Source organism: Canis lupus, chromosome X (assembly GCF_048164855.1).
Source record: "Canis lupus baileyi chromosome X, mCanLup2.hap1, whole genome shotgun sequence".
Lineage (NCBI taxonomy): Eukaryota > Metazoa > Chordata > Mammalia > Carnivora > Canidae > Canis > Canis lupus.
The window spans coordinates 104998391-105023605 of NC_132876.1; the positions used below are offsets into that span (position 1 = coordinate 104998391).

Sequence of the window (25215 nt, forward strand, 5' to 3'; positions counted from 1 at the left end):
GGTATATAATTCTTTTTATACATTGATAAGTTTGATGTATGAATATTTTATTGAAGAGTTTTGCATCCATGTTCATGAGAGAACTTGGTCTGAGTTTTTTTCTTATAATGTCTTTTTTTTTAATTTTGGTATTAAGGTAATGCTGGCCTCATAGAATGAATTAGGAGGTATTCCTTCTGCTTCTGTCTTCTGGAAGAGATTGTAGAGAATTGGTATAGTTTCTTCCTTAAATGTTTGGTAGAATTCACCAGTGAACTCATCTGGGCCTGATGTTTTCTCTTTTAATAGAAGGCTATTAGATATTGATTCAGTTTCTTTAGTAGACATAGGCCTATTCAGATTGTCTATTTTTTCTAGTGTAAGTTTTGACAGCTTGTGTCTTTCATGGAATTGGTCCATTTTGTGTAAGTTACCAAATTATGGAGTTGCTCATAATGTTCCTTATTATCCTTTTTATGTCCCTGAGATCACAATAATGTCCCCTCTTAAATGTCCTATATTAATAATTTGCATATTTTCTCTTTTTTTCTTAGCTTAACTAGAGGCTTATAAATTTTCTTGATCTTTTTAAAAGAATCAGCTTTTGGGTTCATTGATTTTTTTTTTTTCTCTATTGGATTCCTATTTTCAATTTCATTAGTTTCTCTTCTGATTTTTAAAAATATTTTATTTATTTATTCATGAGAGACACAGACTGAGAGAGAGGCAGAGACACAAGCAGAGGGAGAAGCAGGCTCCATGCAGGGAGCCCGACGTGGGACCCGAGCCCGGGACCCCAGGATCACACCCCGGACCGAAGGCAGGCACCAAACCGCCGAGCCACCTAGGGATCCCCTCTCTTCTGATTTTTATTATTTCTTCTGCTGACTCTGGGTTTAATTTGCTCTTCTTTTTCTAGTTTTCTAAGGTGGAAGCTTAGATTATTGACTTGAGATATTTAGACTTTTTAGATTTTCTTTTATTTTTCCAATATATGCATTTAATGCTACAAATCTCCCATTAAGCGGTTTTCCCTGCATTTCAGACATTTTGATAAGCTGTATTTTTATTTTAATTTACTTTAAAATATTTAAATATTTCTGTTGAAATTTTTTTTTACTGAGGTGTTATTTAGAAGTATGTTGCTTAATCTCCAAGTATTTGGGGATTTTCCAGGTATCTTTCTGTTTTCGGTTCCTAGTTTAATTCTCTTGCAGTCTGAGAACAGACATCGTATGATTTCTATTCTTCTAAATGTGTTATGGTCTGTTTTATGGCCCAGAAAGTTGTCTGTCTTGGTGAATGCTTCATCTGAGCTTGAGAAAGTTGTGTATTCTGCTGTGGTTGGATGAACTAGTCAGTAGATGTCAATTATATCCAGCTGACTGATGGTGCTGTTGAGTTCATCTATGTCCTTGTTCATTTTTTGTCTGCTAGGTGTTAAAGCTTCCAATTCTTATACTGGATTTATCTATTTCTCTTGCAGTTTGGTCAGTTTTTGCATCATATATTTTGATTGTCCGTTTTTAGGCACATATACATACATCAAGGATTGCTATGTCTTCGTGGAGTATTGACCCTTTTATAATTATGTAAAGCCCCTCTATTCTTGATAACTTTCCTTGTTCTAGAGTCTACTCTCTCTGAAATTAATGTACCTGCTTCCGTTCTCAATCCCTTTTAATGTATATATGTTTACATATTTAAAGTGGGTTTTTTGTAGACAGTATACAGTTGGGTCTTGTTTTTTGATCCACAATCTCTGTCATATAATTGATTAAATCTAGACCATATGTGTTCCAAGTGATTATTGATATAGTTGATTTAATATATACCATTTTTTTTGTTTTCTGTCGCCTTTGTGTTTTGTTCCTACTCATATCTTTCACACGTTTTTTACCTTTTGTGGTTTTAATTTAGCATTTTATATGATTCCACCCCCCCTCCTTTTCTTAGCATATATACTTCTTTTTTTTTCACTTTTTTAGTGGTTGCCTAAGAGTTCATAATATACATTCTAAACTAATCCAAGTCCACTTTCAAACAACACTATACTAGTACTGCAAGTATCTTATAAAAACAAAATATTTCTTATTTCTCCCTCCTACCCCTTGTATCATTGTGGTCATTCATTCATAATTGAATATATTGTTGCTGTTACTATTTTGAACAAACTGTTCATCTGTTAAATGAATTAAGAATAAGAGAAATAAAATGTTTTTTCTTATCTTACTCATTCTTGAATGCTTCTCCTTTCTTTATATAGATTTGAATTTCTGACCCATCATTTTCCTTCTCCCTAAAAAAACCTTTTTTTTTAAAGAAGAAAATTTAAAAATATTTCTTGCAAGGCACATCTACTGGAAAGAAATTCTCTCATTTTTTGTTTGTTGGTTGAGGTCTTTATTCTTCCTTTTTGAAGGATAATTTACAGGGTACAGTAATCTAGGTTGGTGGGGGTTTTTTCCTCTCAACACTATTTCCTTCCATTCTCTTCTTTCTCACATTGTTTCCGTGGAGACATCCATTGTATTTTTTTTTATCCTTGCTCCTCTGTAGGTAAGCTGCTTTTATCCTCTGGATTCTCCTGAATTTTTTTTTCCTTTGGGATTTTTCCTTTTTTAGTATTCTCTAACATTTAAATGAGATGAATGGGATTTTATGATTTGTGGATGAATATATTATTGCTAGAATGAGACAGGGTTTAATATAGATTTTATTCTTATTTTTCCTTATTATAGATATAAGCGCCAAATATTTTGTTTACACAAATATTTAGATGGAAATGAAAGTTTGTTATAGTGAAATAGAAGTTTCTTATAGTTATAAGCCACTCAGTCTTTGAACTCTTGAGTTATTTGCCATGTATCACAAAAATAATTTATTGTTGTCAACAAAATAATTTTAATGGTCTATCAAGTGGCAGTTTATTAAGGTCCTCTTTTCCAATTTGATGCAAGTAATGGTTTAGAAATGACTTGACTTGCAAGAAGATTTGTTTCCAAGCTGTTAGAATCATTTGCTTGCTTTCTTTCTGGGAAGTATAACAAAAAGGCTTCACCAAGACTTACCAAATGATTCCTAATTGTAACCCTTACTCTTTCACTTGAAAGCAACTTGCTTAAGCAGAAATACTTAGAAAGGGTTGGGGAAATAAAAATATTGGTAATTTCATTATACCTTTGTCAATCCAATAATTTTTGATAAAATGGTTTTATCATTTTCTTAAAACTTAAAAAAAGGGAAATCTTAGGGCTGTCATCTTTGCTTACTAACTCTGCAGAATATACCACCTAACCTAATTGGCAAAGGTAGTCCTTGCTGTCAAATCTGCTAAAAAAACCTGGAGAAAAAGTCTTTCCAATTCAAATATGTTAATGTATTTCAGGAAACCTTATAAAAACCGCTGAGAAATACATTATAGAATGCATTGTATGAAATAGAATGAGTCAAGATTAAAGTTATGTAGCTGTAATATAATAAGTTACAAACAAGACAATAAATCATTATTCTTAATTTATAGTAATGCAATGTAAATTATAGGTAAAATAGTACCATATTTATAAGGAGAGGCATATAATAAAAGAACATGTTATTTCTTCTCTAAATATTGATTGGTGTGTGTGTGTGTGTGTGTGTGTGTGTGTGTTTGTGTGTGTGTTAAACTCTGGTGTTTGGGGATCCCTGGGTGGCTCAGTGGTTTGGTGCCTGCCTTCGGCTCAGGGTGTGATCCTGGAGTCCTGGAATCGAGTCCCACATCGGGCTCCCTGCATGGAGCCTGCTTCTCTCTCTGCCTGCCTCTCTCTCTCTCTCTCTCTCTCTCTCTCTCTCAATCTGTCTCATGAATAAATAAATAAAATCTTAAAAAAAAACTCTGGTGTTTGGCTTTTGGGGAAAATTAAATAAAATATAAAAATCAGAAATGACTCACTTATCTTTATTAGATACCATGGGTATGCTTCCCCTGTGTATTTAATAATAGAAAAGGGAATATACTACTAAAAAAATAATTTGGCAGTAGATATTTTGTGTTAGGAGGAGATAGAAAATAATACACATTTTAGAAGAGGAAATAGGATAAGGATTATCTATAAATAGAGTTTTATAGTGTGATCTGATAAAATACATTTTAATTTCTTTTTAAAATGATGCATATGAAATCTGAAAAAAAGCATGTAAATGTTTTATCCATGTTTTTATTCCAGTATATTTTGAGAAAATTGATAATTCTAGAAAATATTCCAGTTACATTTCTAGGATGCAGTGGTATCCGCCTATACAGCTTTGCCCTATTGAGATGATTTTAAAGTGAATAGCTGGGGAAAATGCTTACTCTTAGCCAAAAGAGAAAATGCATTTCTAGGATCCAATATGAGTATTGAGAATAGCTGGAAAAATGCTTACCCTTAACTACATGAAAAAGCCATTTTTAGCATTCAATATTTCTTTCCATTGCTCCTTTTGCTTTGAATTCCTGGGCCTTATCCCTCAAGATCCCTTTGACAATAGGTGGGAGAATGAAAAGGCACAGTTGTTAGGCAACAATTTGCATTATTCCCCACTCTACCGTAATTGGTTTGCAACACCTGGCTTTACCTATAACAGAAATGTTTGTAAGACAGGAGGCTCTTAGAGGTGTATGGTGTTTGCAGTAGTCATTAAGCAAGATTTCCCTTTGGCCTGAAGCCTTAACCCCCTGCCCTTGCAGTGCAGCACAGTAAGATTTGGATAATGTCTTTCTTTTGCATAGTGGAGTAAGGGTAATTTTGGACAGAGGCTTTCTCTGGACCATTAATTTTAGGAAAGGGTACCTTTGGAATTTCAGGATCTGGAAAATGAGTCCTTTAAAGCTTCTTGTGTTTGGATCGATTCTCTCTCTCTCTCTCTCTCTCTCTCTCTCTCTCTCTCTCTCTCTCTCTCTCTCTCTCTCTTTCTCTCTTGTAAATAAATAAAAATCTTAGAGAGAGAGGATCGATCCAAACACAAGAAGCTTTAAAGGACTCATTTTCCGGATCCTTTTTTTTTTTAAAGAAAGAGTAGTTTAATGAACATTTATTGTGCATTTCAATCAAGTGAAAGGCCCCATCCTAGGCTGAGGGAAATACAAGTGAAAATAAGATTCAGCACCCCCCCCCCATCTTTCCAGAGTAGTGGATACAGGTACAAGCTACTTTGTAAGGCAGGCTTTTTTTTTTATAAGTACCATGTTTAATGCACAATTAAAATATTGTGGGAATGGACAGGAGATTCACTCAGAATGAAATTTTTGCTTCAACTACTTTGTAAGGCAGGCTTTTTTTTTTATAAGTACCATATTTAATACACAATTAACATATTGTGGGAATGGACAAGAGATTCACTCAGAATGAAATTTTTGCTTCAAAGACCATTGCACCTGATTTTCTGATTTATAACTGTCACAGAGCCACAGAAGGATGGTACCCCTCCTCAACCTTAGCAGGAACAGAACTGCCTGTCCAAATGGCTGCCACGTCTCACACCCAAGCACTGGGCAGAAAAAGCACAGGTCAGACTAACCAAAGCAGAAGACAGAGAGAGAGAGAGAGAGAGAGAGAGAGAAAGAGAGAGAGAAAGAGATCACAAGCAGGGGGAAGGGCAGAGGGAGAAGCAGACTCTCCACTGAGCAGGGATCCTGAGGCAGGGCTTGATTCCCAGACCCCAGGACCATGACCCGAGCCGAAGGCAGATGCCCAACTGGCTGAGCCACCCAGGTGCCCTCCCCCCTTTTTTTAAAACTTAAATTCAGTTCGCCAATACATAGTACATCATTAGTTTTAGATATAGTGTCTGATAATTTATCAGTTGCATATAACATCTAGTGCTCATTGTATCATGTGCCCTCTTAATGTCCACTACCCAATTACCCCACCTCCCTACCTACCTCTCCTCCAGCAACCCCCCAGTTTGTTTTCTTTAGTTAAGAGTCTCTCATGGTTTTTCCCCCTCTCTGATAACTTCTCATTCAGTTTCCCCTCCCTTCCCCTATGATCCTTTGCACTGTTTCTTATATTCCACATATGAGTGAAACCACATGATAATTGTCTTGCTGTGACTGACTGATTTCACTCAGCTTATTAATACCCTCCAGTTCCATCCATGTCAATGTAAATGGTAAATATTCATCCTTTCTGATGGCTGAGTAAGATTCCATTGTGTACATATACCACATCTTCTTTATCCATTCATCTGTTGATGGACACCTTGGTTCTTTCCACAGTTTGGCTATTGTGAACACTGCTGCTATGAACATTGGGGTGTAGGTGCCCCTTTGGATCTTGGATATCTCTTGAAAAGTCTTGGTGTATCCCCAGGAGTATGTGTGCCCTAATTCAAAGACCATTACCTTTAGACTATCTTTCTTGAGTATCACAAACCACTTTTAATGGCAGACAGTTCTATGCTGAGGAAAATTAGGGAGTCCTTCACAAATCAGTATTCTATGTTGTTGGTTGAAAGATTGGCTCTTGCAATGATATGAGTAGTTAGCAAATAAAATTCTTATGATGAATTGAAAGAACTTGCCACATTAATTGTGGGGCCCCATATGACTACAGGTAGGTTTGCTGTAGGAGTTTCCTTGGGTGAGCAAGGGCTTCACTCATGAAACCGCTCTGGTCAGGGCAAGTACACAGAAATGTGCTTGGCATAATACTTGGTATTTGGTAGAAATAATTGATTCAAAGACCAGAAACTGTGATAAGTGGAAGTACTATGGTCTGCTTCTCAGCCTTGGGCAAAAACCGACACAAAATGCCATGGTTTTGTACTCTGATTATAGTATCTGCATTTCTAATTTTTAAGCATTATGACCAGTAATAATTTAAAAACTCATTTATGTAAGCTTACCTCGTTGGCATTATTTTAGTGAATTGAAACTACCAATTGTAAAACCCTTTTTTCTTTCTTTTTAATTTAAAAGCTAATGTCATTTGACAAGAAACAACAGGTATTGGCGAGGATGTGGAGAAAGGGGAAGCCTCTTACACTGTTGGTGGGAGTGTAAACTGGTGCAGCCACTCTGAAAAACAGTATGGAGTTTCCTCAGAAAGTTAAAAATACAACTATCCTATGATCCAGCAATTGCACTACTAGGTTTTTACTCAAAGGGTCCAAAAATACTAATTCAAAGGAACACATGCACCCCAATGTTTATAGCAGCATGATCTACAATAGCCAAATTATGGAAACAGCCCAAGTGTCCATCAACTGATGAATGGATAAAGAAGATATGGTGTATATATACACACAATGGAATATTCCTCAGCCAGAAGAAGAATGAAATCTTGCCACTTGCAACGACATGGATGGAGCTAGAGAGTATTATGCTAATGAAATGAGTCAGTGAAAGACAAATACCATATGATCTCACTAATATGTGGAATTTAAGAAACAAACAATTGAGCAAAGGTGGGGGAAGAGACAAACCAAAAACAGACTCTTAACTCTAGAGAATGCACTGCTGGTTGCCAGAGGGGAGGTGGATGGGGGGGGATGGGGGAAACAGGTGAAGGGGATTAAGGAGGCCACTTGTGATGAGCACCTGGTGATACATGAAAGAGTGGAATCACTATATTGTACACCTAAAACTGATATTGCGCTGCATGTGAACTAACTGAAATTTGAATAAAAACTTAAAAAATAATAACATAAAAACTTAATATCACTTAAAAACAAGTCAATAAGTTAACATTTATATCAGATTTTTTCCCCTAAAATCTTTTTTAAGGCCATGAGTCACTAAATACCTACTTCCGACTCTTCAGAGGGGAATAAAAAATAACTACAATAAATGTAATACTACTTCTACTACAGTAGACATAAATATTACCCCATAAACTTGGGTTTATGCTCTCTAGTATTAAATATTCTGCTAGTACTCCATTTTGCCTGACTGATGGGAAACTGAGTCTCAGTCCTTGTTGGGCTATCTTCACCTCCACAGAGTCAGACAAGATTTCCAAATCATTGACGGAAATAAGAGGGGTTTCCAGTCTTGATCCCAGCACCACTGAGCCTGTGCGAAGTGAGGCACCTGCAGTCTGTGCTCACATGGAACCCCAGTGCCCAGGGTTCCATGTCATCAGTCCTCGAGGCTCTGCCACTGGCCCTGCTGCTAATGGGATCCTCAGACCTTTGGCCTCTTCCTCATTTGGTGGAGTTTTCTCTCTTTTTCCTTATTGAATTCTTCTAATGGGTTTTGGCTTGGAGAAAACAGCAGCCAGGAAGGCAGGTTGTGTACGGCTTCTGTGGGGGAATTTGTATCAAGAGGCTGGGCATCTGCTTAGCATGGAGGCAGGGAAAAGACAGCCCACAACACAAAGAATATCCCCAGTGATAGTTTTACACTACTATTAACAAATGGCAAATGTTAGTGAGCATTACTCTCTCCTCAGATGATCAATTTGATTATCAAAATTTTGCAACATGTTTTAAAGACAGATGACTGAATCTTAAAAGACTTTGAGTAATTTCCCCAGTCTTTAGTAGCTGAGCGGGGATTAGAACCCAAGTCTGTTTGGTTCCAAAGTTCATCCCTTATGTTCCATTTTCTCTCCTGCTGAGTACTGGTAGTATTTCATTTTGAACATAGTGAGCTGCCAGGATAGGTTAGCTACAGTTTGAGCTCCCAGATAACTCAGTGAACTCATCCATGGAACACCATCGCTCAGAGTTCCCCATCTGGTTGTCAGAGTGCATTTGCCAAGACTCAAGAACAACAGTGCTGCTTTGGGCGTAATTAATGTTTAGACAATAACCGGTCGGCATGTTCAGCTGTTTCTTGAGGTCACTCCTGGGATATGAAAATAGGACCCCAGATTGGCATAAACAGGATGTTTGCTTTCTTTATGCTCTGTCAGGAGGCCATTATTTCGGTCATCTAGAAGTTACACCAAATTGCTCAGGTGCCGGTTCAGAAGGGGAAAGGATATGGCTAGCCTAGTTTTGTGTTGTTTAAAATAGAAAATCAATGTATCTGAAATCTATTTCTGCTCAGTATGAATCTTGAGGTAGTATATTAATAAAGTCTTAACAGAACATTTAAAAAGTCTTAGATCAATTTTAAAATTGCATATCTTGACCCATAAATAATCCTATTTATGGAGTCAAAAGCCAATGCAGTCAGGGAATCAGTACATAACCTAGTCATCATGGCCCTACTACCTGCCCCCCACCACCCACTGTGCTAGAGTGATGGATGACTCAGAAACAGGCTGGGCTCTTCACTCAAGATGTTCATAGCATGCTTCAGGGGCTTTTGAATGTTGTATATATCAGAATTCTCCCTGAAGCTTGTCAAAAATAGAGCTGCCTAGGCCCTACTCCAGATTCACTGTCTTAATTCATTTGGTCTGCTACAACAAGACACCACAGACTGGCTAGCTTAAAAACAGCAGAAGTTTATTTCTCACAGTTTGGAAGGCTGGAAACTCCAAGATAAGGCACTAACGTGGTGTCCTGCTGGTGAGGGTCCTCTTCTGGATGCATAGTCATTCCCTTCTTGCTGTTTTCTCACATGGTGGAGGGTGCTAGGGAGTTCTGTGGAGGCTCTCTTATAAGGCACTAATCCTGTTAATAAGGGTTCTAACCTTAAGACCTAAGCACCTCCCAAAGGCCCTACTTCCTAAATACCGTTACCCTTGAGAGTTAAGATTTTTTAAAAAGATTTTTATTTATTTATTCATGAGAAACACAGAGAGAGGCAGAGACACAGGCAGAGGGAGAAGCAGGCTCCATGCAGGGAGCCCGAGTAGGACTCCAGGATCCTGCCCTGAACTGAAGACAGACACTTAACTGCTGAGCCATCAGGTGTCCCATTGGGGTTAAGATTTTAACAAATGAATTTGGGGGGGGGGCACATTCAGACTATAGCACCCACTGAATCAAAATCTTGGGGAGTGATACCCAGGCATCTTTCTATTTAGCAAGCTTCTTAGATGACTCTGATGCTCATTAAACTTTTTGAACCAGCCACGTGGTTGATGGTGTTTGGGTAACATAAACCACTAAATGTTTTCTTTATTTGCTCTTGTATAGGTCTATATAACATCTCAGAAAGTATATGTAGGAGATGAAAAAAAAAAGTATATGTAGAAGATGTATAGGCATACACATGTGTACCTAGAGACATACTAGTCTCTTAATTATATGTTGTTAAAATGTGCCTGCAGGTAAATAGTATTTTAAATCATAGTCAACATTAACTGAGCATCTGTATGTTTCGGGCACCATTAATTCATTCAACAAATCATTGTTAAGAGCCCGCTATGGGCCATCAGTAAATGAAGCACAAGTCACTGTCTTCAGAGAGCATATGTTTTAGTAGAAGAACATCGACAGTAAAATTAAATAAGACAATTACATGATGAGGAGTGCCATGGCAAGAGGGATAAGGGATGGCAACCGCCAGGGAGGGGTGGAGGGCAAATGGCAACTTCAGTAGGAAGGCTGGGAAGCCTCAAGGGAGGGGAGGGAATGAGCTCTCTGGATATTTGGAGCACAAGTGTTCCAGGTTTGGGGAACAGGAATGCCCTGTCCTGACCTGAGCAGGAGCGTTCTTGGTGGCTTCGGGACACAGGACACAGCATGGAGGCCAGGGCCTGGGATGCAAGAGGAGCCACGGTCCAAGGACCAGGAATGAGCTGAGGTGTGGGTGTCGTGGTTGCCTGTAGGCAGCTGGAAATGTTTCACTTTTACTCTGGGGGAGACGGGGAAGGGTTCTGAACCCCAGAATGACCACCAGACAGGTTTTAAGGGGATGATTCTGGCCAACAGGAAGAGGCTGCCATGGGTGGGCAAGGCTGGATAAAGAGACTAGTTGGGAGGCTGCCACGGTAACAGGGGAGAGAAGGTGGGGTGCTGGTGAGCTTCAGGGCTCACTCTGAGGGCAGAGGCGGCAGGTCTACATGGGGCTTGGAGGTAGGGGTATGAGGGCTGCCCCGGGAGGTTGGCGGGGACACTGCCTGTGGCTGTGGGCTGCACCTACTCCGTGGCTAGATTTGGTTCTGGATGTGGGTCACCCTTGAGTTCTGAGAAAATAATTGTATTTTTGTTTTTAAAATCTATATTGAACACTTAAATTTTGTAAATTTGTCGTGTGTACATAAAACTTCTTAAGGAGCAGCAGTCAGGGTAGTTTGGCTGTAGTGGGACCTTCAACAGGATATTGGTAAATGGGACTCACAGTGACATTTCTTCCTGACACGTAGGAAAGCTGCCTTTCCCAATGGAAAAAAAAGGCATTCTGGATAGAATAACAGATGATATTCTCGTTCAGTCTATTTCAAAGCACTTTTATGTAAATCCTCAAAAAATCCTTTCTAAGGTTGATAGTGGATGATACTAACTCCCATTTGGAGATTCAGAAACCTGAGATCTAGAAAGGATAAGAAAGTTACAAGATGAGTTCTACTAAATCAGATCTTCTATTTTATGACTTCTTTCTCTTGATTGTGTGGCCTGATGTGTAGTGACTGGACCTCAATCCATGGAACAGAAGTGTGTGTGTGGGTGGGTGGGTATGTATGTGCACACACACATGCAAAAGAATCACACTTGTGTTACTAAGTACAATGATCTAGCAAGGGAATTGGAAATGATAGTTGAAACCTTCTAAAATTCAGGCCTCTTCCTTTTTTTCTCTCTTCCCTCTCTGTTCATTTGGCCATTTTTTTCCTGAATAGTAATTTTTACTGAAGGGTAGCATAGGAAAATAAAAGACACAGAAGTCCCATTAGGTAGTGTGGAGAATAATTTTGATAAAAGTTGCAGCAGAGAATGAAGTCAAAATTAGCACTAAAATGGAATTCTCAATTGCTGCTGAATTTCAGCTTGCCTTGCTTCCCTGATGCTTGGTTCCTGTAAAAAAAAAAAAAAAAAAAAAAAAAAAGTTTGATTACATCATGTACCAAGTAAGGCTGAGTCCGCTTGTTTTGCTGAACAAGCCCTTTATGTACTAGGATGGCCGCAAGCAGGGCCTGGGCCACGTAGCAGCCTTTAATGCATACGTCTGTTTCAGTTTGCAGTGATGACCTTACCCACAAATTCAAAGGTTTCACCGTGATGAACGAAGCAGAGAGATATGAAGCTCTCAGACACTGTCGCTATGTGGATGAAGTCATTAGAGATGCTCCATGGACACTCACTCCAGAATTTCTGGAAAAACACAAGGTACTTATTCTTCCATGTTCTCTAAATAGCAGAACTAGAGTCTGGTTCTGCAGTCTATATGCAGAAAGCCCAGAAACTTCCACTTTCTACAAGAAGTAACTTCAGGAAGTGTCATGTGGTGTCACTTGATCAAGCACCTGTCTTCTGCCCAGGCCCGGGGACCAATAGCCTCTCATTGCCTCACAATGGGTGCTAGAGCTCGACCACCCACGTCCAAGTGTGGCCTCTCCCCTTTCCTAACTGTGGGACCTTGAGTACGGTATTGAACTCATTTACCTGAGCTGTAAACCTGGGTGATGTTGGTACTTTCCCCATGGGGCTGTTTTGAGAATATAATGAGATCATGTAAGTAAAACCCTTTGAACACTAGCTGGCCCATAGCCAGAGCTCCAAAATGTCATCGTCATTATCACCACCATCATCATTATTGATGCTTGTATATTCACAGGCATCTTTTCCTGGCACAAAGGAATACGCATTGTATCTCAAAAGGCACAGGTCAGCCTTTAAGGAAAGAGCTTTAAAGCTATGATTTTGTGACACTGAGACTCCTACTGATACAAGATTTTTATTAGTTGAAAACATGAGAAATTCTTTTGATCTGCATGAAATTATGTGCTTTGTATCTCCCTACCAGTCCCACATTAGGAGCTATTCTTTCCTTTTATAAGCCGTACCAAAAAAAAAAAAAAAAAACCCAAGATGAAGCTGTTCTAAGAGTTTTCTTTTCTATTTTTAAATTCCTGTTGGAGAAGAGAAGAGAGAACACTGATAAATGTGCATGGGTAATAGCAGAGGAGATAATTTCCCAGCAAGAATAAAAAGCAAAAGGAGAAACTACAATATGATTTACTTCCAGCAATCACTAACACATTTTTACTAAGCATTTATTGTATATTCATCTTGTGCCAGGCATGATGGGGATACCAATGATGGCATCCATGGCCACCACTTGTTATTCACCATGTGCCAGGCACTGTGCTGAGGGCTTTGCCCTCCTACCCCCCATGAATCACATTCAATCTCATGGCTACTCTGAGACTTTGTTGTCGCTGTTGTTGTTATATATTGGAGAGGAGGATGAACTATTAAAAATGAATTTAATAATAACATTTATTGAGTGCTTACTGTGTACTAGTTATCATTTTTAGCACCTTTACATCATTATATCATTCAATCCAGTGATTCTCAAATGGGCTTGAATTTGCCTTCAAGGGACATTTGGCAGTGTCTTCAAACACTTTTGGTTGTCACAGCTAGAGGCGTGCTACTGGCATCTAGCAGGTAAAGGCCAGGGGTGCTGCTAAGCCTCCTACAGGACACCCCCACCAAGAGCGATCCACCTCAGAATGTCGCAATTTCCAATATTCAGAAATACTAACGTCATTCTTACCACCAATCTAGGAGTTATAGGAGCTAATAAGCGGTGGTGCAGGCAGATCCAACTGCTACTGTAAACTGCCCCTTGAGGTGGAGGGAAGCCTTGGTACAAAGGGCTTCGAAAGCCAGGCAGCAAATTTTTATTTGATGGAGTAAGAAATAGGGAGCCAGTGAAGATCAGCAGGAGGAAGGATGACACAAAGAAAATCTTTTAAGAAGGACCTGTCCCCCACATGACAGGAGGATGGCTTGGAAAGGAGACAGCCAGCTGTGAGGAGGGTCAGGTACAAGTTGGTGTCAGTAGTCTAGGTGGCAGGGTCCTGGATGTGGTGTAGCAGCCACGGAGAGGCCATGATGGGCACGTATGAGAGCAGGTGCATTCACATGCCCGCGCACACCCCAATGGGCATTGCGGCCTTTGTGCTGTGGAAACGGGAGGAAGTAGGGCAAGAAGGCCAATTCTAAGGTGTTTGGAGCCTAGATACCATGGAAAAGTGGAGGTGCCGCTGGGCGGGGACACCAGTTCTCAGGTGGAATTAAATTTCAAACAGGTTGATTTTGTTTTTATTTTTTAAAAGATGTTATTGATTTATTAGAGAGAGGGAGCAAGCATAAGCAGGGGTAAGGGCAGGGGGAGAGCTCCATCCCAGGACCCTGGGATCTGACTCTAGCCAAAGGCAGATGCTTCACCAACTGAGCCATCCAGGTGCCCCTCAAATAGGTTGATTTTAAAGTGACATCAAGGGGTGGCAAACAAAGGAAAGGGTGACTTGGGGCAAATATGACAAGCTTGCTAGATTCAGCAGCCTTCTGTCCCAACAGTAACAGTCCTATGGACCCCACCTGCCTACAAACGTGGTTAGACGAGAAATCAAATAAGAAGACAGGTGTGAATTTGTTTCCACCACATAAATCATGGCTTAAGTGTGAAGGCTTGTTGCCGTTATGGGACAAGAAATGGAGATTTGGCTTCCTCATTGTAGCAAGGGTGATTGAAATCTGAAGGATGGATGAAGTCTCGAAGGAGAAAGTTTAAAGGGAGAAGGACAGAAGGCCTAGAAAGCCCACTGTCAGAGGAAAGAGAAAGGGACCAGCGAAGGAGACCAACCAATCTAGTTCCCTTTTATCTCTGGAAATAGAGACGGTTGGCAGTACCTTTCAGCCAAGGATTCAGATGCGCATTATAAACTGCTTATTTCAACTGCTTTATTGTGACTGCTTTGTTTAAGTAGGCATTTGCACATCTCAGGCATGCTCATCCATCCCTGGGGTGACATCACTCTTCTCTCCCTCCAACAGATTGACTTTGTGGCGCATGATGACATTCCCTACTCTTCTGCGGGCTCTGATGATGTTTACAAGCATATAAAGGAAGCAGGTGAGTCCCCCCATGCCCACCTGTCCACTGCATGGTGACCATCAGGTTGGATAAGAGACACCTGCCCTAGTCTGGTAGCATAAACATGGAAGGCACTGGAACTTCATGTGTCTGCCAAGTAGCCTTTACAAGCTTCTGTTGATAATGTGCTCAGGCTCAGTCATAGGATAGACAGCATTTAGGTGTTTATAGAAGAAGTAACTTGAGCACCAAAGTCCTCTTTGGTGTACCACTGCTACACCACCTTCTAGTTTGTGGCTCAATTTTAGGGCTCATCAGACTAAAATCCTAGGACCCTATTATTTAAAGGGCACTCATTTTCCTCATTCACGTTCAGGTCCTCAGAATGAAATTATTTTATACTTCCAAGGAAGTTCCTTCCAGAAGACAGATAACTGGGTAATTAACGATCTGGACTCCTTGTCTCCAAAGTCAGTCCTGCCATCTGTCATCCTGTCACATGATAGTAATATCCTCAGGTACCACATGCAGAGGCAAAAAAAGAATAGGTAAATATTTGGGAATGCAGGTAAAGTCTTTCCTTCCCCAAACTGTTAAGCACTGTCGTGGAGGGCAGACATGGGGCCTGAGCTTTGGAAGTTGTTCCAGGTGTCACTAAGCATTTCTTTGAGGGTCAGACACTAGGCTGCCCCAGGGAGTTACCGAGTTTCCTTCCATTGCACACTCCCTGGGGTCAATCCCTTTGTTAAGTTCTGTTCCTATTTGCTGGTGAGCACTTGAGGGAAGTCACCATCAGGCATTGAAACAGATCTGTGGTTGCCAGCCTTGATGGGATTCTCGATGTTCCTTGAGAACATTTGCCTCCCCCTCTTCTGCTTCCTGCCCTAACTCCTCACCCCCTGGGCTTTCTGGGCCAGGCTGACGTCTTTACCCGAACCCCCCTCATCCCTTCCCCGGAGCCCGTTGCCTTTGTTCTTCCTCTCTTCGTTGTGCAGGGTTCCCACTCTCCAGCAGTTTCTTCTCAGCTTACTATTATTTGAAAGTCTACCAGAACAAACCAAACAAACAAAACCCTTCCTCTGCTCCCCCACTCCAGTCACATCCGCCTTCGGGTGTCCCTTGCCAGGCGTCCATCCCCGCCGTCCCTCAGCGGCCTGCGCTCTGACTTTTGCCCCGTCCTCCCCTCGGTGCTCTGACCTGCGGACCAGCACAGCCAGTGGCCTCTTTGCTGGCCTCCTCTGCACATAATGACCCTGTGGACCACTCTCCTCTCATAGGTGCTCCTGGGACACTTCTGGGACCTTCTCTTTCTCTGCAGTCTCTCTCACCACTCCTGGGTTTTGTCGTGGGGTCTCTGCCCCTTAGCCCTGCGCAGCCTCTCCACCTTGTGAGCCTGGGCTCTGCACCGCTTTGTTCAGGCCCTAAATTCCAGCACATGAGTCCATCCTGGTGCCCAGACATACCCCCACTTACCTCTTCTCTAGGCTTGGCATGCCCTTCCTCTGAGGCCCATTGAGGAGCCAGCCATTACATACCCTCTCTCCCTGAGGCATAATTCAGCATCATTACCCCTCCACACCCTCCCTACTCAGACATTCTTTGCAAATGGACCTCCTTTTCAGCTCCCTTCTGATGGCATCTGTGTGTGTGTGTGTGTGTGTGTGTGTGTGTGACTGTCCCTAGCTAGAATGAGGTGCCATGATCTACGCCATGTCTTGTCCATCCTCACATCCCCAGCATAGGCCCTGCTACGTTAGCAGCTCTCATTCAGTGCTGGTGAAGCAAGCAGGTGCCTTTGAAGGAGTATGACGGGAGTTGGCTTGAGACGGAGATCTTCTGTCTGCAAGGGCTCTTCCCACTACGCAGGAAGTAGAGCCATTTACCTAGATAGTTTGGGTAAGCACTCTTGTCTCATGCCCCAAATTTCAAATTACTTAGATTAAAGAGTGGTTTGGGGGATAATTATATCAACCTTGGCATCTGATCTATTTGCTTTCCGTTGGTATCACAGCCATTGAGCCCTTCACCCCTTTATTAACGGGAGATGCTGACTACATGTGTTAATTTATTCCAAACCACCATAACCTCCAAAAAATCTCAGGAAAAGATGGAAGGGTTTGCCGTTTGACTTGTTTCACAAACAATATGATCTTAATAAAAGATCTTTAAAATTCTATCTGGGAATTTGTATTTTTTCTCACTCTATCTTACAAAAGGGAAGAGAATATAAATCACAAATTATAGTTGCTTTTTGGGGCGGATGTATAACGGAATAATAGTCTCAGTTATACACTCACTACCCAACATTTGTTATTTTCCTGAGCTGAGGTTTTTAGTCAGTGTCACAGAGTTTCCAGTAATCACCTAAGAATTAAAATAGTCATTGCTAGTTGCTGCCTGAGAATCTTGGAGTAAGGAAGAGTTTGAGGAAAGGATGGGCTGAAATTGGTATTTTGGCCAAAGGTAGGCATCAAAGTAGATTTTTAATGGCTTGGTTTATTTTCTTCTATTTTGCTTTCTGTCATATATCTCTTCTGTAGGCACTGTAGATATATCCACACATACCTTCTTCCATAAATTACACCATTATCTGGCATGTATGGACACTCTAGTCTTGTGAGTTACCATCTGCTTTATTGAGAGATTTCAAGAAGTCTAATATACCCATTATACTTGAGCCTCCCCCACCAGAGCCATCTCCCCCTGTTCCTAGGGACCACTGGAACTCCACCCCTGTTGGTCCTGCCATCCCTAACCTTCAGCCTGCCACCACTGCAGCCTTTTCCTGGTACTTATGAACTTTTAGACTCTTGAGGTAGGATGGGCTCCTTATGGTCACAAATCCAGTCTTCTAGCCCCTCCTTGGCATCACTGCCATTTCCTGGTGGAACTGGTACTTGTATAGCTCCCATCTCCTACGTCCCAAGGCAGACATTCCATCTTTGGGTGGTCTTGACTCTCATTAGTGAACCCAGGAATTCCTTGAGGGTGTCCAACAAGCTAGGAATTGTTGGGGTGGGAAATGGGATGCAAATATAAATAAGACATAGCTCTCAGCCACTGTTGAGAGCTGAGAGAGACCATAAGTAATTACATCAAAATATTATTAGTCTCTGGAGGAGTATGTACTATATAGGCCCAGGAGGCATGTCCAAAGGTGGGAATACATGAAGAAGTGCAGCGCATTTGGAGGAAATTAATGTTCATCTAGTATAGGGTATGTAGAGGTGAGAGCAGAGATGGAGTCTGACAGGATGGGGTAGTTTAGACTTAATTCTATATGTCACATGGAGCCAGATGCCATTGAGAATCAAGGAAGTGCCACGAGCAGGTCTCTTGTGGGGGAAGGATCACCTGAGTAGGACAGGAGTCATTTCTGTATTGAACTTCCTTAGGAAGTCGCCATTTCCACAGGTGACAGGAAAAAAACCAGGCTTGACCTTTACAGTAATTCAGACCCTTCTAGGTTTGCACTGGGACTATGTAGAGTTAACTTTTGGCCCTTTTCTCCTGGGGTGATCTACATTTCTGGGGCCTATGTATTGGCCCAGCATTGGGTAGGGAACTGGTTTTTGCTGATCTTTCACTGTGTGGTATCAAACCTGATCAGCCATCATCTGTGGCCATCAGGCCCCTGTCATAGCCTTCTGACAATCACCTCCTCCATCTCTTCCCCAGCCACCTCCCCCTTTAGCCTGTCCTTGCCATGGCCTGTGCTACAGGCGTACCACCCAGCAGTCATGCTGACTGTTACTTTATTTTATTTTATTTTATTTATTTTATTTTATTTTATTTTATTTTATTTTATTTATTTTCAAAAGATTTTATTCATTCATGAGAGAGGGAGAGAGAGAGAGAGACAGAGACAGAGAGACAGACAGAGACACAGGCAGAGGAAGAAGCAGGCTCCATGCAGGGAGCCTGATGTGTGACTCCAGGATCACACCCTGGGCCAAAGGCAGGCGCTAAACTGCTGAGCCACCCAGGGATCCTCAGTCATGCTGATTTTAAATCCCTGCTGTTTTCAGTGATCCTCCAGAGGGCCCCCGGAGAACTTTAAAAACGTCCTCCATAATCTACTGGAGGGCTGTGGGGGGGGGGGATCCATGTCGGTCCTGGAGGTAAACAGAGTACCAGCCCCTGTGCTCTGCACCACCCCCCTCATGTTTTTTTAAGAGAGAGAATCTTAAGTAGGTTCCATGCTGGGCATGCTGTTGGTGTTTCTGTTGGATGTGGGGCTTGATCCCACAACCCTGAAATCATGACCTGAGCCAAAATCAAGAGTCAGACACTTAACCAAGTGAGCCTCCCAGGTACCCCCTCCACCTCTCTGCTCTGGGCTTGCTAATGGGGTCTCTTACCTGTCCCTGCCCCTGGGACTCTGAGTCCAGAAAAGGGACAGGCTCACATTGTCTCACATTCTCTCACTTCTCATCTTCCCCTCCTCATCCCTCTCTGGGTTCTCCCTCCAAGCAAAGAGGTCTTTGTCTTCCGCCCGGAGAGCAGGAAGCTGCCACTTCAGGGCTTATAGGAAAATATTCCACACTCTGAGTCCACTTGGCCTCTGGCTCATCATAATTAAAGGGACACTTCTGGGATTTAGAAAATCCTTTTTGTGGTCCTCAAAACGTGGCTCTTTCAAGAGAAAGCCTTACCTTTCATAACCATTCTTTTTGAAATGAGCCTTCTAAAGAGCCCATTATAGAAGCCAGAAGCAGACTGTGCTCTCCTGTATTTGCAGCTGCAGTTACTTTCCCCTGAGGTGATGGATGTCTCAGGATAGATGTCATCCCCAGAAATGAAAACGACATTGGATAATATTTCAGAAAGTTATTCTGCTATCTATAATGTACTTAGTCTCCTTGATGGTGTTTCTGTTGGTTTGAATCAACAGAAAGTAGCTGGGGAAGTTCCATGCTACCCCCAGCAGGGCGGGTGGTCAGGTCAGTACCATGTTCTCAGAAAGGCCTCCTGCAGCGGTCAGGAGCCTTGGGTAAGAATGGAAGGCCTGACATTCTCAGATCCCAATCTTGTTTGTAAGGAGTTCCAAGAAAGGAAACTCCATACTTGGAAACTTTCAGACTTGGAAGGCTGCTGAGAAACATGGCAGGGGTAGGAGGGAAGAAAGTAGCTGATGAATCAGTTACATGGAGATGGGTTATGCGATGGAGTGATTGTTACCTTTTTAAGTCTTTGTAAAATCTGAGCTGTGAGCTGGCTACTCCTTCCCTAAAATTGCCATGAAGGACCTGGTGTAGACCAGTGCTTGTCCAACATAAATGTGACTACAGATCCCTACAGGATCTTCCTTCCCTTCTCTTGCCCTCCCCTCCCCTCCCCTCCCCTCCCCTCCTGTACAGATAACATACAGTGTTATATTAGTTTGAGGTGTACAATGTAGTGATTCAGCACTTCTGTACATTGCTTAGTGCTCATCATCATAAGTGTACTCTTATTTTTTAAAAAAAGATGTTATTTATTTATTTATTTATTTATTTGAGAGAGATAGTGAGAGAGCATGAGCAGGGGGAGGGGCAGAGGAAGAAGCAGACTCCCCACTGAGCAGGGAGCCCCATGTGGGGATGGATCCCAGGACCCTGGGATCATGACCTGAGCCAAAGGCAGACGCTCAACCAGCTGGGCCACCCAGGTACCCCCATAAGTGTAGTCTTAATCCCCTTCACCTCTTTCCCCCATCCCTCCCCACCTCCCCTCTGGTAACTGTTTGATTGTTCTCTAGCTATTTCTTGGTTTGTCTTTTTTTCTTTGTTTATTTGTTTTATTTCTTAAATTCCCCATATGAATGAATGAAATAGGGTATTTAACTTTCTTTGACTTACTTCACTTGGCATTATACCCTCTAGATCCATCTGTGTTGTTACAAATGGCAAGATTTCATTCTTCTTTATAGCTAATATTCCATTGTCCATATATACCACATCTTTATCCATTCATCTATCGACGGATATTTGGGCTGCTCCCATATCATGGCTATTGCAAATAATGCTGCATTAAACATAGGAGTGCAACTATCTTTCTGAATTAGAGTTTTTGTATTCTTTGGGTAAACACTCAGTAGTACTATTACGAACCTCCATAGTCTTTTTCACAGTGGCTGTACCAGTTTGCATTCCTACCAACAGTATCTGAGGATTCCTTTTTCTCCATATCCTCGCCAACACTGTTGTTTCTTCAGGTTTTAGTTTTAGCTATTCTGACAAGTGTGAGGTGATATCTCATTGTGGTTTTGATTTGCATTTCCCTGATGATGAGTGATGTTGAGCATCTTTTCACATGTCTGTCCGTTGGTCATCTCTATGTCTTCTGCCCATTTTTAATTGGATTATTTGGGTTTTTTTGGTGTTAAGCTGTATAAATTCTTTATATATTTTGGATACTAACCCCTCATGGGGTATGTCACTTGCACATACCTGCTCTCATTCAGTACGTTGTCTCTCTTTTTGTTTTGTTGCTTGTTACCTTTGCTGCGCAGAAGCTTTTTAATTTGATGTAGTCCCAACAGTTTATTTTTGCTTTTGTTTTCTTTGCCTTAGGAGACAAACTACAGCATCTTTTAAAATACAGATTTGGGTTCATTAGGTCTGGTGACTAAGATCCACATTTCTTTTTTTTTTTTTTTCAGGGTAGATCCACATTTCTAACAAGCTCCTGGGTTGGTAGATACTGCAAGTCCATAGACCTCACTTAGAGTAGCAAGAATTTAGACCAGGTATTGGTTCACCCAGGGTGAACTGAATCAGCGTTTCTTGGAGTGACAGTTTCTCAGCTACCTTGTAGAGTATGTAGAATAAAAACATGCATTCAGTGGTGGTTTTATTTCTGGGTGAGTAGCCTCTAGTGAGCTAAGAAAAAGTTGCTTCCCTGATTTTAGGGTATAGGAACAGGTCCAATATTTTTCTAACTCAAAGCAATCCAGCACCCTATTGTTGCATAACAAATTACTCCCACAGTTACTGGCTTAAAAGAGCCACTTTATTTTGTTCATGTTTTTGTAGGGCAGGATTTCAGCAAAGGCTTGGCTAGGTGGTTCTTGCTTGGGGTCGCTCAAACAGTTGTACTCAGCTGTTGGATGGGACTGCAGTCATCTGAAGCCCCAGTTGAGCTAGAGGTCCCAGATGGTGGTGGTCAACAGGGAGGTCAGCTGGGGTGGACACTGCAGCACCTACCTGTGGCCTCTCCATGTTGCATGGGCTTCTGAAAGCATGGTGGCTGGGTTATAAGAGTGTACGTCCTAGGGAGAAACATTTGGAGAGTTAGCAATTGTGACAAAAGCCTCGAGGCTTCTTTGGCCCTAGCCTTGGGAAGTCACCCAGTGTCACTAATGCCACATTCCCTTCATTATGAGCAAATCATTCAGTGGGACAGGGATTATGCCCATCTTTAATCGATCTTCAAATCGAATAGTCAGGTGGTGTTCTACTTGTCCTGGGAGCACAGGCATAAGACTAGGTGTGACTCTTCATCCACACCGGTCCATTGATCTGCTCTGCTGATTTCCTCACCAATGGAGAACGATGGCAGAGAAGGCTGGAGAATTCACTGTGAGAGAAAGATGCTCAGAAATGGCCTAAGCATCCAATTTTGGCTTTTGCATTCTAATTCAGGTCTATTTTGAAAGTCAAAAGTCACTTTAAATGAAGCCAGAGATAGCAAGGGCATGAATTAAACTTTAGAGCACTCTGCTTTGCTTGTCAGAGCTACATGTCAAAACCTTCAGCAAAGCTGGATGAAAGGATGGTGCGTAAATGAGGTAGACTGTCAGGTCCACAGTCCTCATCATCCTGCTAGTATTGCCCTACTACTGTCGAAAGTTTCCTTCATTAACATGTGCTTGGCTGCTTCTTAAAATAGCTCTATAACCAAACACTGCAATTCGGAAAAGCATGATAAAAAAGGTTCTCTGATCATGCTCATTACTGAATATTTTTAGCAGAGCACTAATTAGGATTTGGAGGAAGCCGGGTGCCTCATTATGTCAGCAGAGGGCTTGGCTTCTTTCAGAGACCAACCTCCCCACCAGCCAAAGCAAGTCTGTCCCCACCCCCAACTTTCAGCTACTCAGCCATGGAAACCTTGCTCTGTGGCTTCACAGAAGGGGTGAGCTCATGTCATCGATGCCTAAGTGACTTGGTCAAATCTGTTAGTAGCTAGAGAATCTTCTTAGCATTTCACCAGGCAGCAGGGGCATGGGAAAAGTATCTGCCTGCTGAAAGATGGGACACAGTGCTCACCAGAAAGCTCCCCACTGTTCCCACCAAGGGGTGGATGTCGTCTCACCCCCCAGCTTGGGACCACTCAGGGTTCCCCACCCACCAGAGCACCCTGCACAGCTGGGTCAGTTGGGTGCTGTTTATATACAGGTGTTTGGATGTTTGCATCCTCTGCCTTCCATTTGGTTTTTGGTGTTTGAGTCCATATTCTCAGAAGGTGATAGACGTTTTCTATCACCTGGCAGTAAACGCCAACTCTGTGCTCTGAGCCACAGAATATTTGAAACTGGATGCTTTGTCTCATACACCAGAGGCACCAGCCTACTGCTGATACCACGCATGTGCAGATGATCTCACGGGAGAGCTCAGAGGGCCATCCTAGCAGGAGCCGGAAGACTAAAACATTCATCAAGGATGATTGAAGTAGAACTGGATTTGGAAAGGCACTTAGACATCAGTCCTCATCTCGTCAGTCATTCAGCAAATATTCTTATGGTGCCTGCTTGGCACCTGGTGCTGAGAATATAGAGGGGAATGATACTGGAGCAGATGCTTCCTTCATGTAGCTTCTTGTCAAGTGGGGAAGGCAGTTACTGAAGAAGCTATTTTATAAAGACCTTGGAATATTTGAAGGAAAAAAGCAGTGGACCATGGCAGGGAATAAGAAGCCAGAAGAGCCAGGCTGGAGGTTAAGAGATCTCTATGAGGAAGTGACACTAAAGGTGAAACCCATTGGATGACCAAGAGTTAGCCAGGTAGAGAGTATGTTTGTGGCAAAAGGAGGGGAGGCTCTCATGACCCTGAAGTCCAGTGTGGTGGGGCTCAGGCAGGCTCCAGGAAATCCAATGATAATGGGACCCCCTTCAGTGGTGTAGCCCAGGGGCCTTTGCTCAGGCAGTGAGGCTGGGGAGTGGGTCAGAGATGAGACTGGAGAGAGTGCAGGGAAGGGGTAAAGCAAGCTGCTGCGGAGCCAAGGTACAGGTTTGGATCTGAATACCGAGGACAGCAGAAGGCCAATGAAAGATGCCAGGCAGCCCTCTGATTTCTATTTTGAAAGACCACCCTGTGGCTCTTGCTATGTGGAGAGTGGATTGAGGGGACAAACCTCAACATCGCCAGAGACTGGTTTTGAGGCTCTTGCTGGAATACTTGAACTAGATGTTGTTAGATTGCTTTAGACAGAGGATAGAGAAAAGTGGGTGAATCAGGGAGCCCTTTGGGAGGTAGACTGGTGACTGGAAGATTGACTGGACATGGGGAGTGAGGGAAAGGGAGATGGCACACATGAGCCCCAAGGGATCTTGTCTGGCTGCCTCATTTCTCATTTGGAGACTGAGGCTAAGTAACTTGCCTTCTCAGGCCTGAGTCTTACCCAAATCTCCAAACTAAGAACCCAGCACCCTTGTCCCCAGGCCCCATCGGTCATGCCACCCCACCCCTGATCCCTCTGGCCACAATCATACTGGGTAGAAATACTTCGATTTGCCAACATGTCCTTTCACTTGGCGACAGAAGGGTAAGAATTAAACCACATACTTGCCTCGATAACCTTTGGGACCTCTTTACAGCCCTGTATTGGCGCACCCAAATATATCTTTGAGCACATTAAGGAAGGTTTACTAGAACTTGGCAGCCGCCGTGCTTATTTTTGCCCAGTCCCACATGTTCTAGATGAAAGGGTCCTGAGTGGTGCAACCACCATCCAAAGTAGACCGTTCTGAGGGAGGCAAAATCATCCAGCATCCCAAGGGCAGGTCTTCAAATCAGAGATGACAACACGGTACCGCCTACGTCTTTTCCTCAGTTAAATGTGATGCACATTTAACTGAGGAAAAATATAGTTCCCCTGCTTAGGGGAAGCAGGGAACCTGCCCAATTCACTGCCTCACTGATTGCTCTCTAGTCACTTACTCATTTCTTTTGCATTTATCGAGCACCTTCCATGTGCCAGAAATGGGCACTGAGCTGGGGGCTGACAGCCGAGGCATAATCTCTACTTTCAGAATGTTGCCACTTGACAAGGAGACGGGTATTTAGAATGCCTTTGTCAAGGGAAGACACGTTTGTATCCTGGAGGTTGTGGCTTCTGCCTGGGGT

General features: G+C 42.3%; 1 protein-coding gene and 1 long non-coding RNA gene across 11 annotated transcripts in view; one reads left to right on the plus strand and one right to left on the minus strand.

The window, feature by feature from the left end:
• The window catches only part of PCYT1B (phosphate cytidylyltransferase 1B, choline), a 131249-nt gene that overhangs the window by 73168 nt on the left and 32866 nt on the right, over nucleotides 1-25215 (plus strand). For all 10 annotated transcript variants that reach the window (XM_072817481.1, XM_072817475.1, XM_072817477.1 and 7 more), the window contains 2 exons: nucleotides 12017-12168; nucleotides 14848-14926. In XM_072817481.1, the coding sequence (XP_072673582.1) occupies nucleotides 12017-12168; nucleotides 14848-14926 (231 nt within the window). The remainder of the gene's footprint in view (nucleotides 1-12016; nucleotides 12169-14847; nucleotides 14927-25215) is intronic.
• Nucleotides 21509-25215, minus strand: part of LOC140628271 (uncharacterized) — a 32062-nt gene continuing 28355 nt past the window's right edge. The window contains exon 3 of the long non-coding RNA XR_012026575.1: nucleotides 21509-22139. This is a non-coding gene — a long non-coding RNA (uncharacterized lncRNA). The remainder of the gene's footprint in view (nucleotides 22140-25215) is intronic.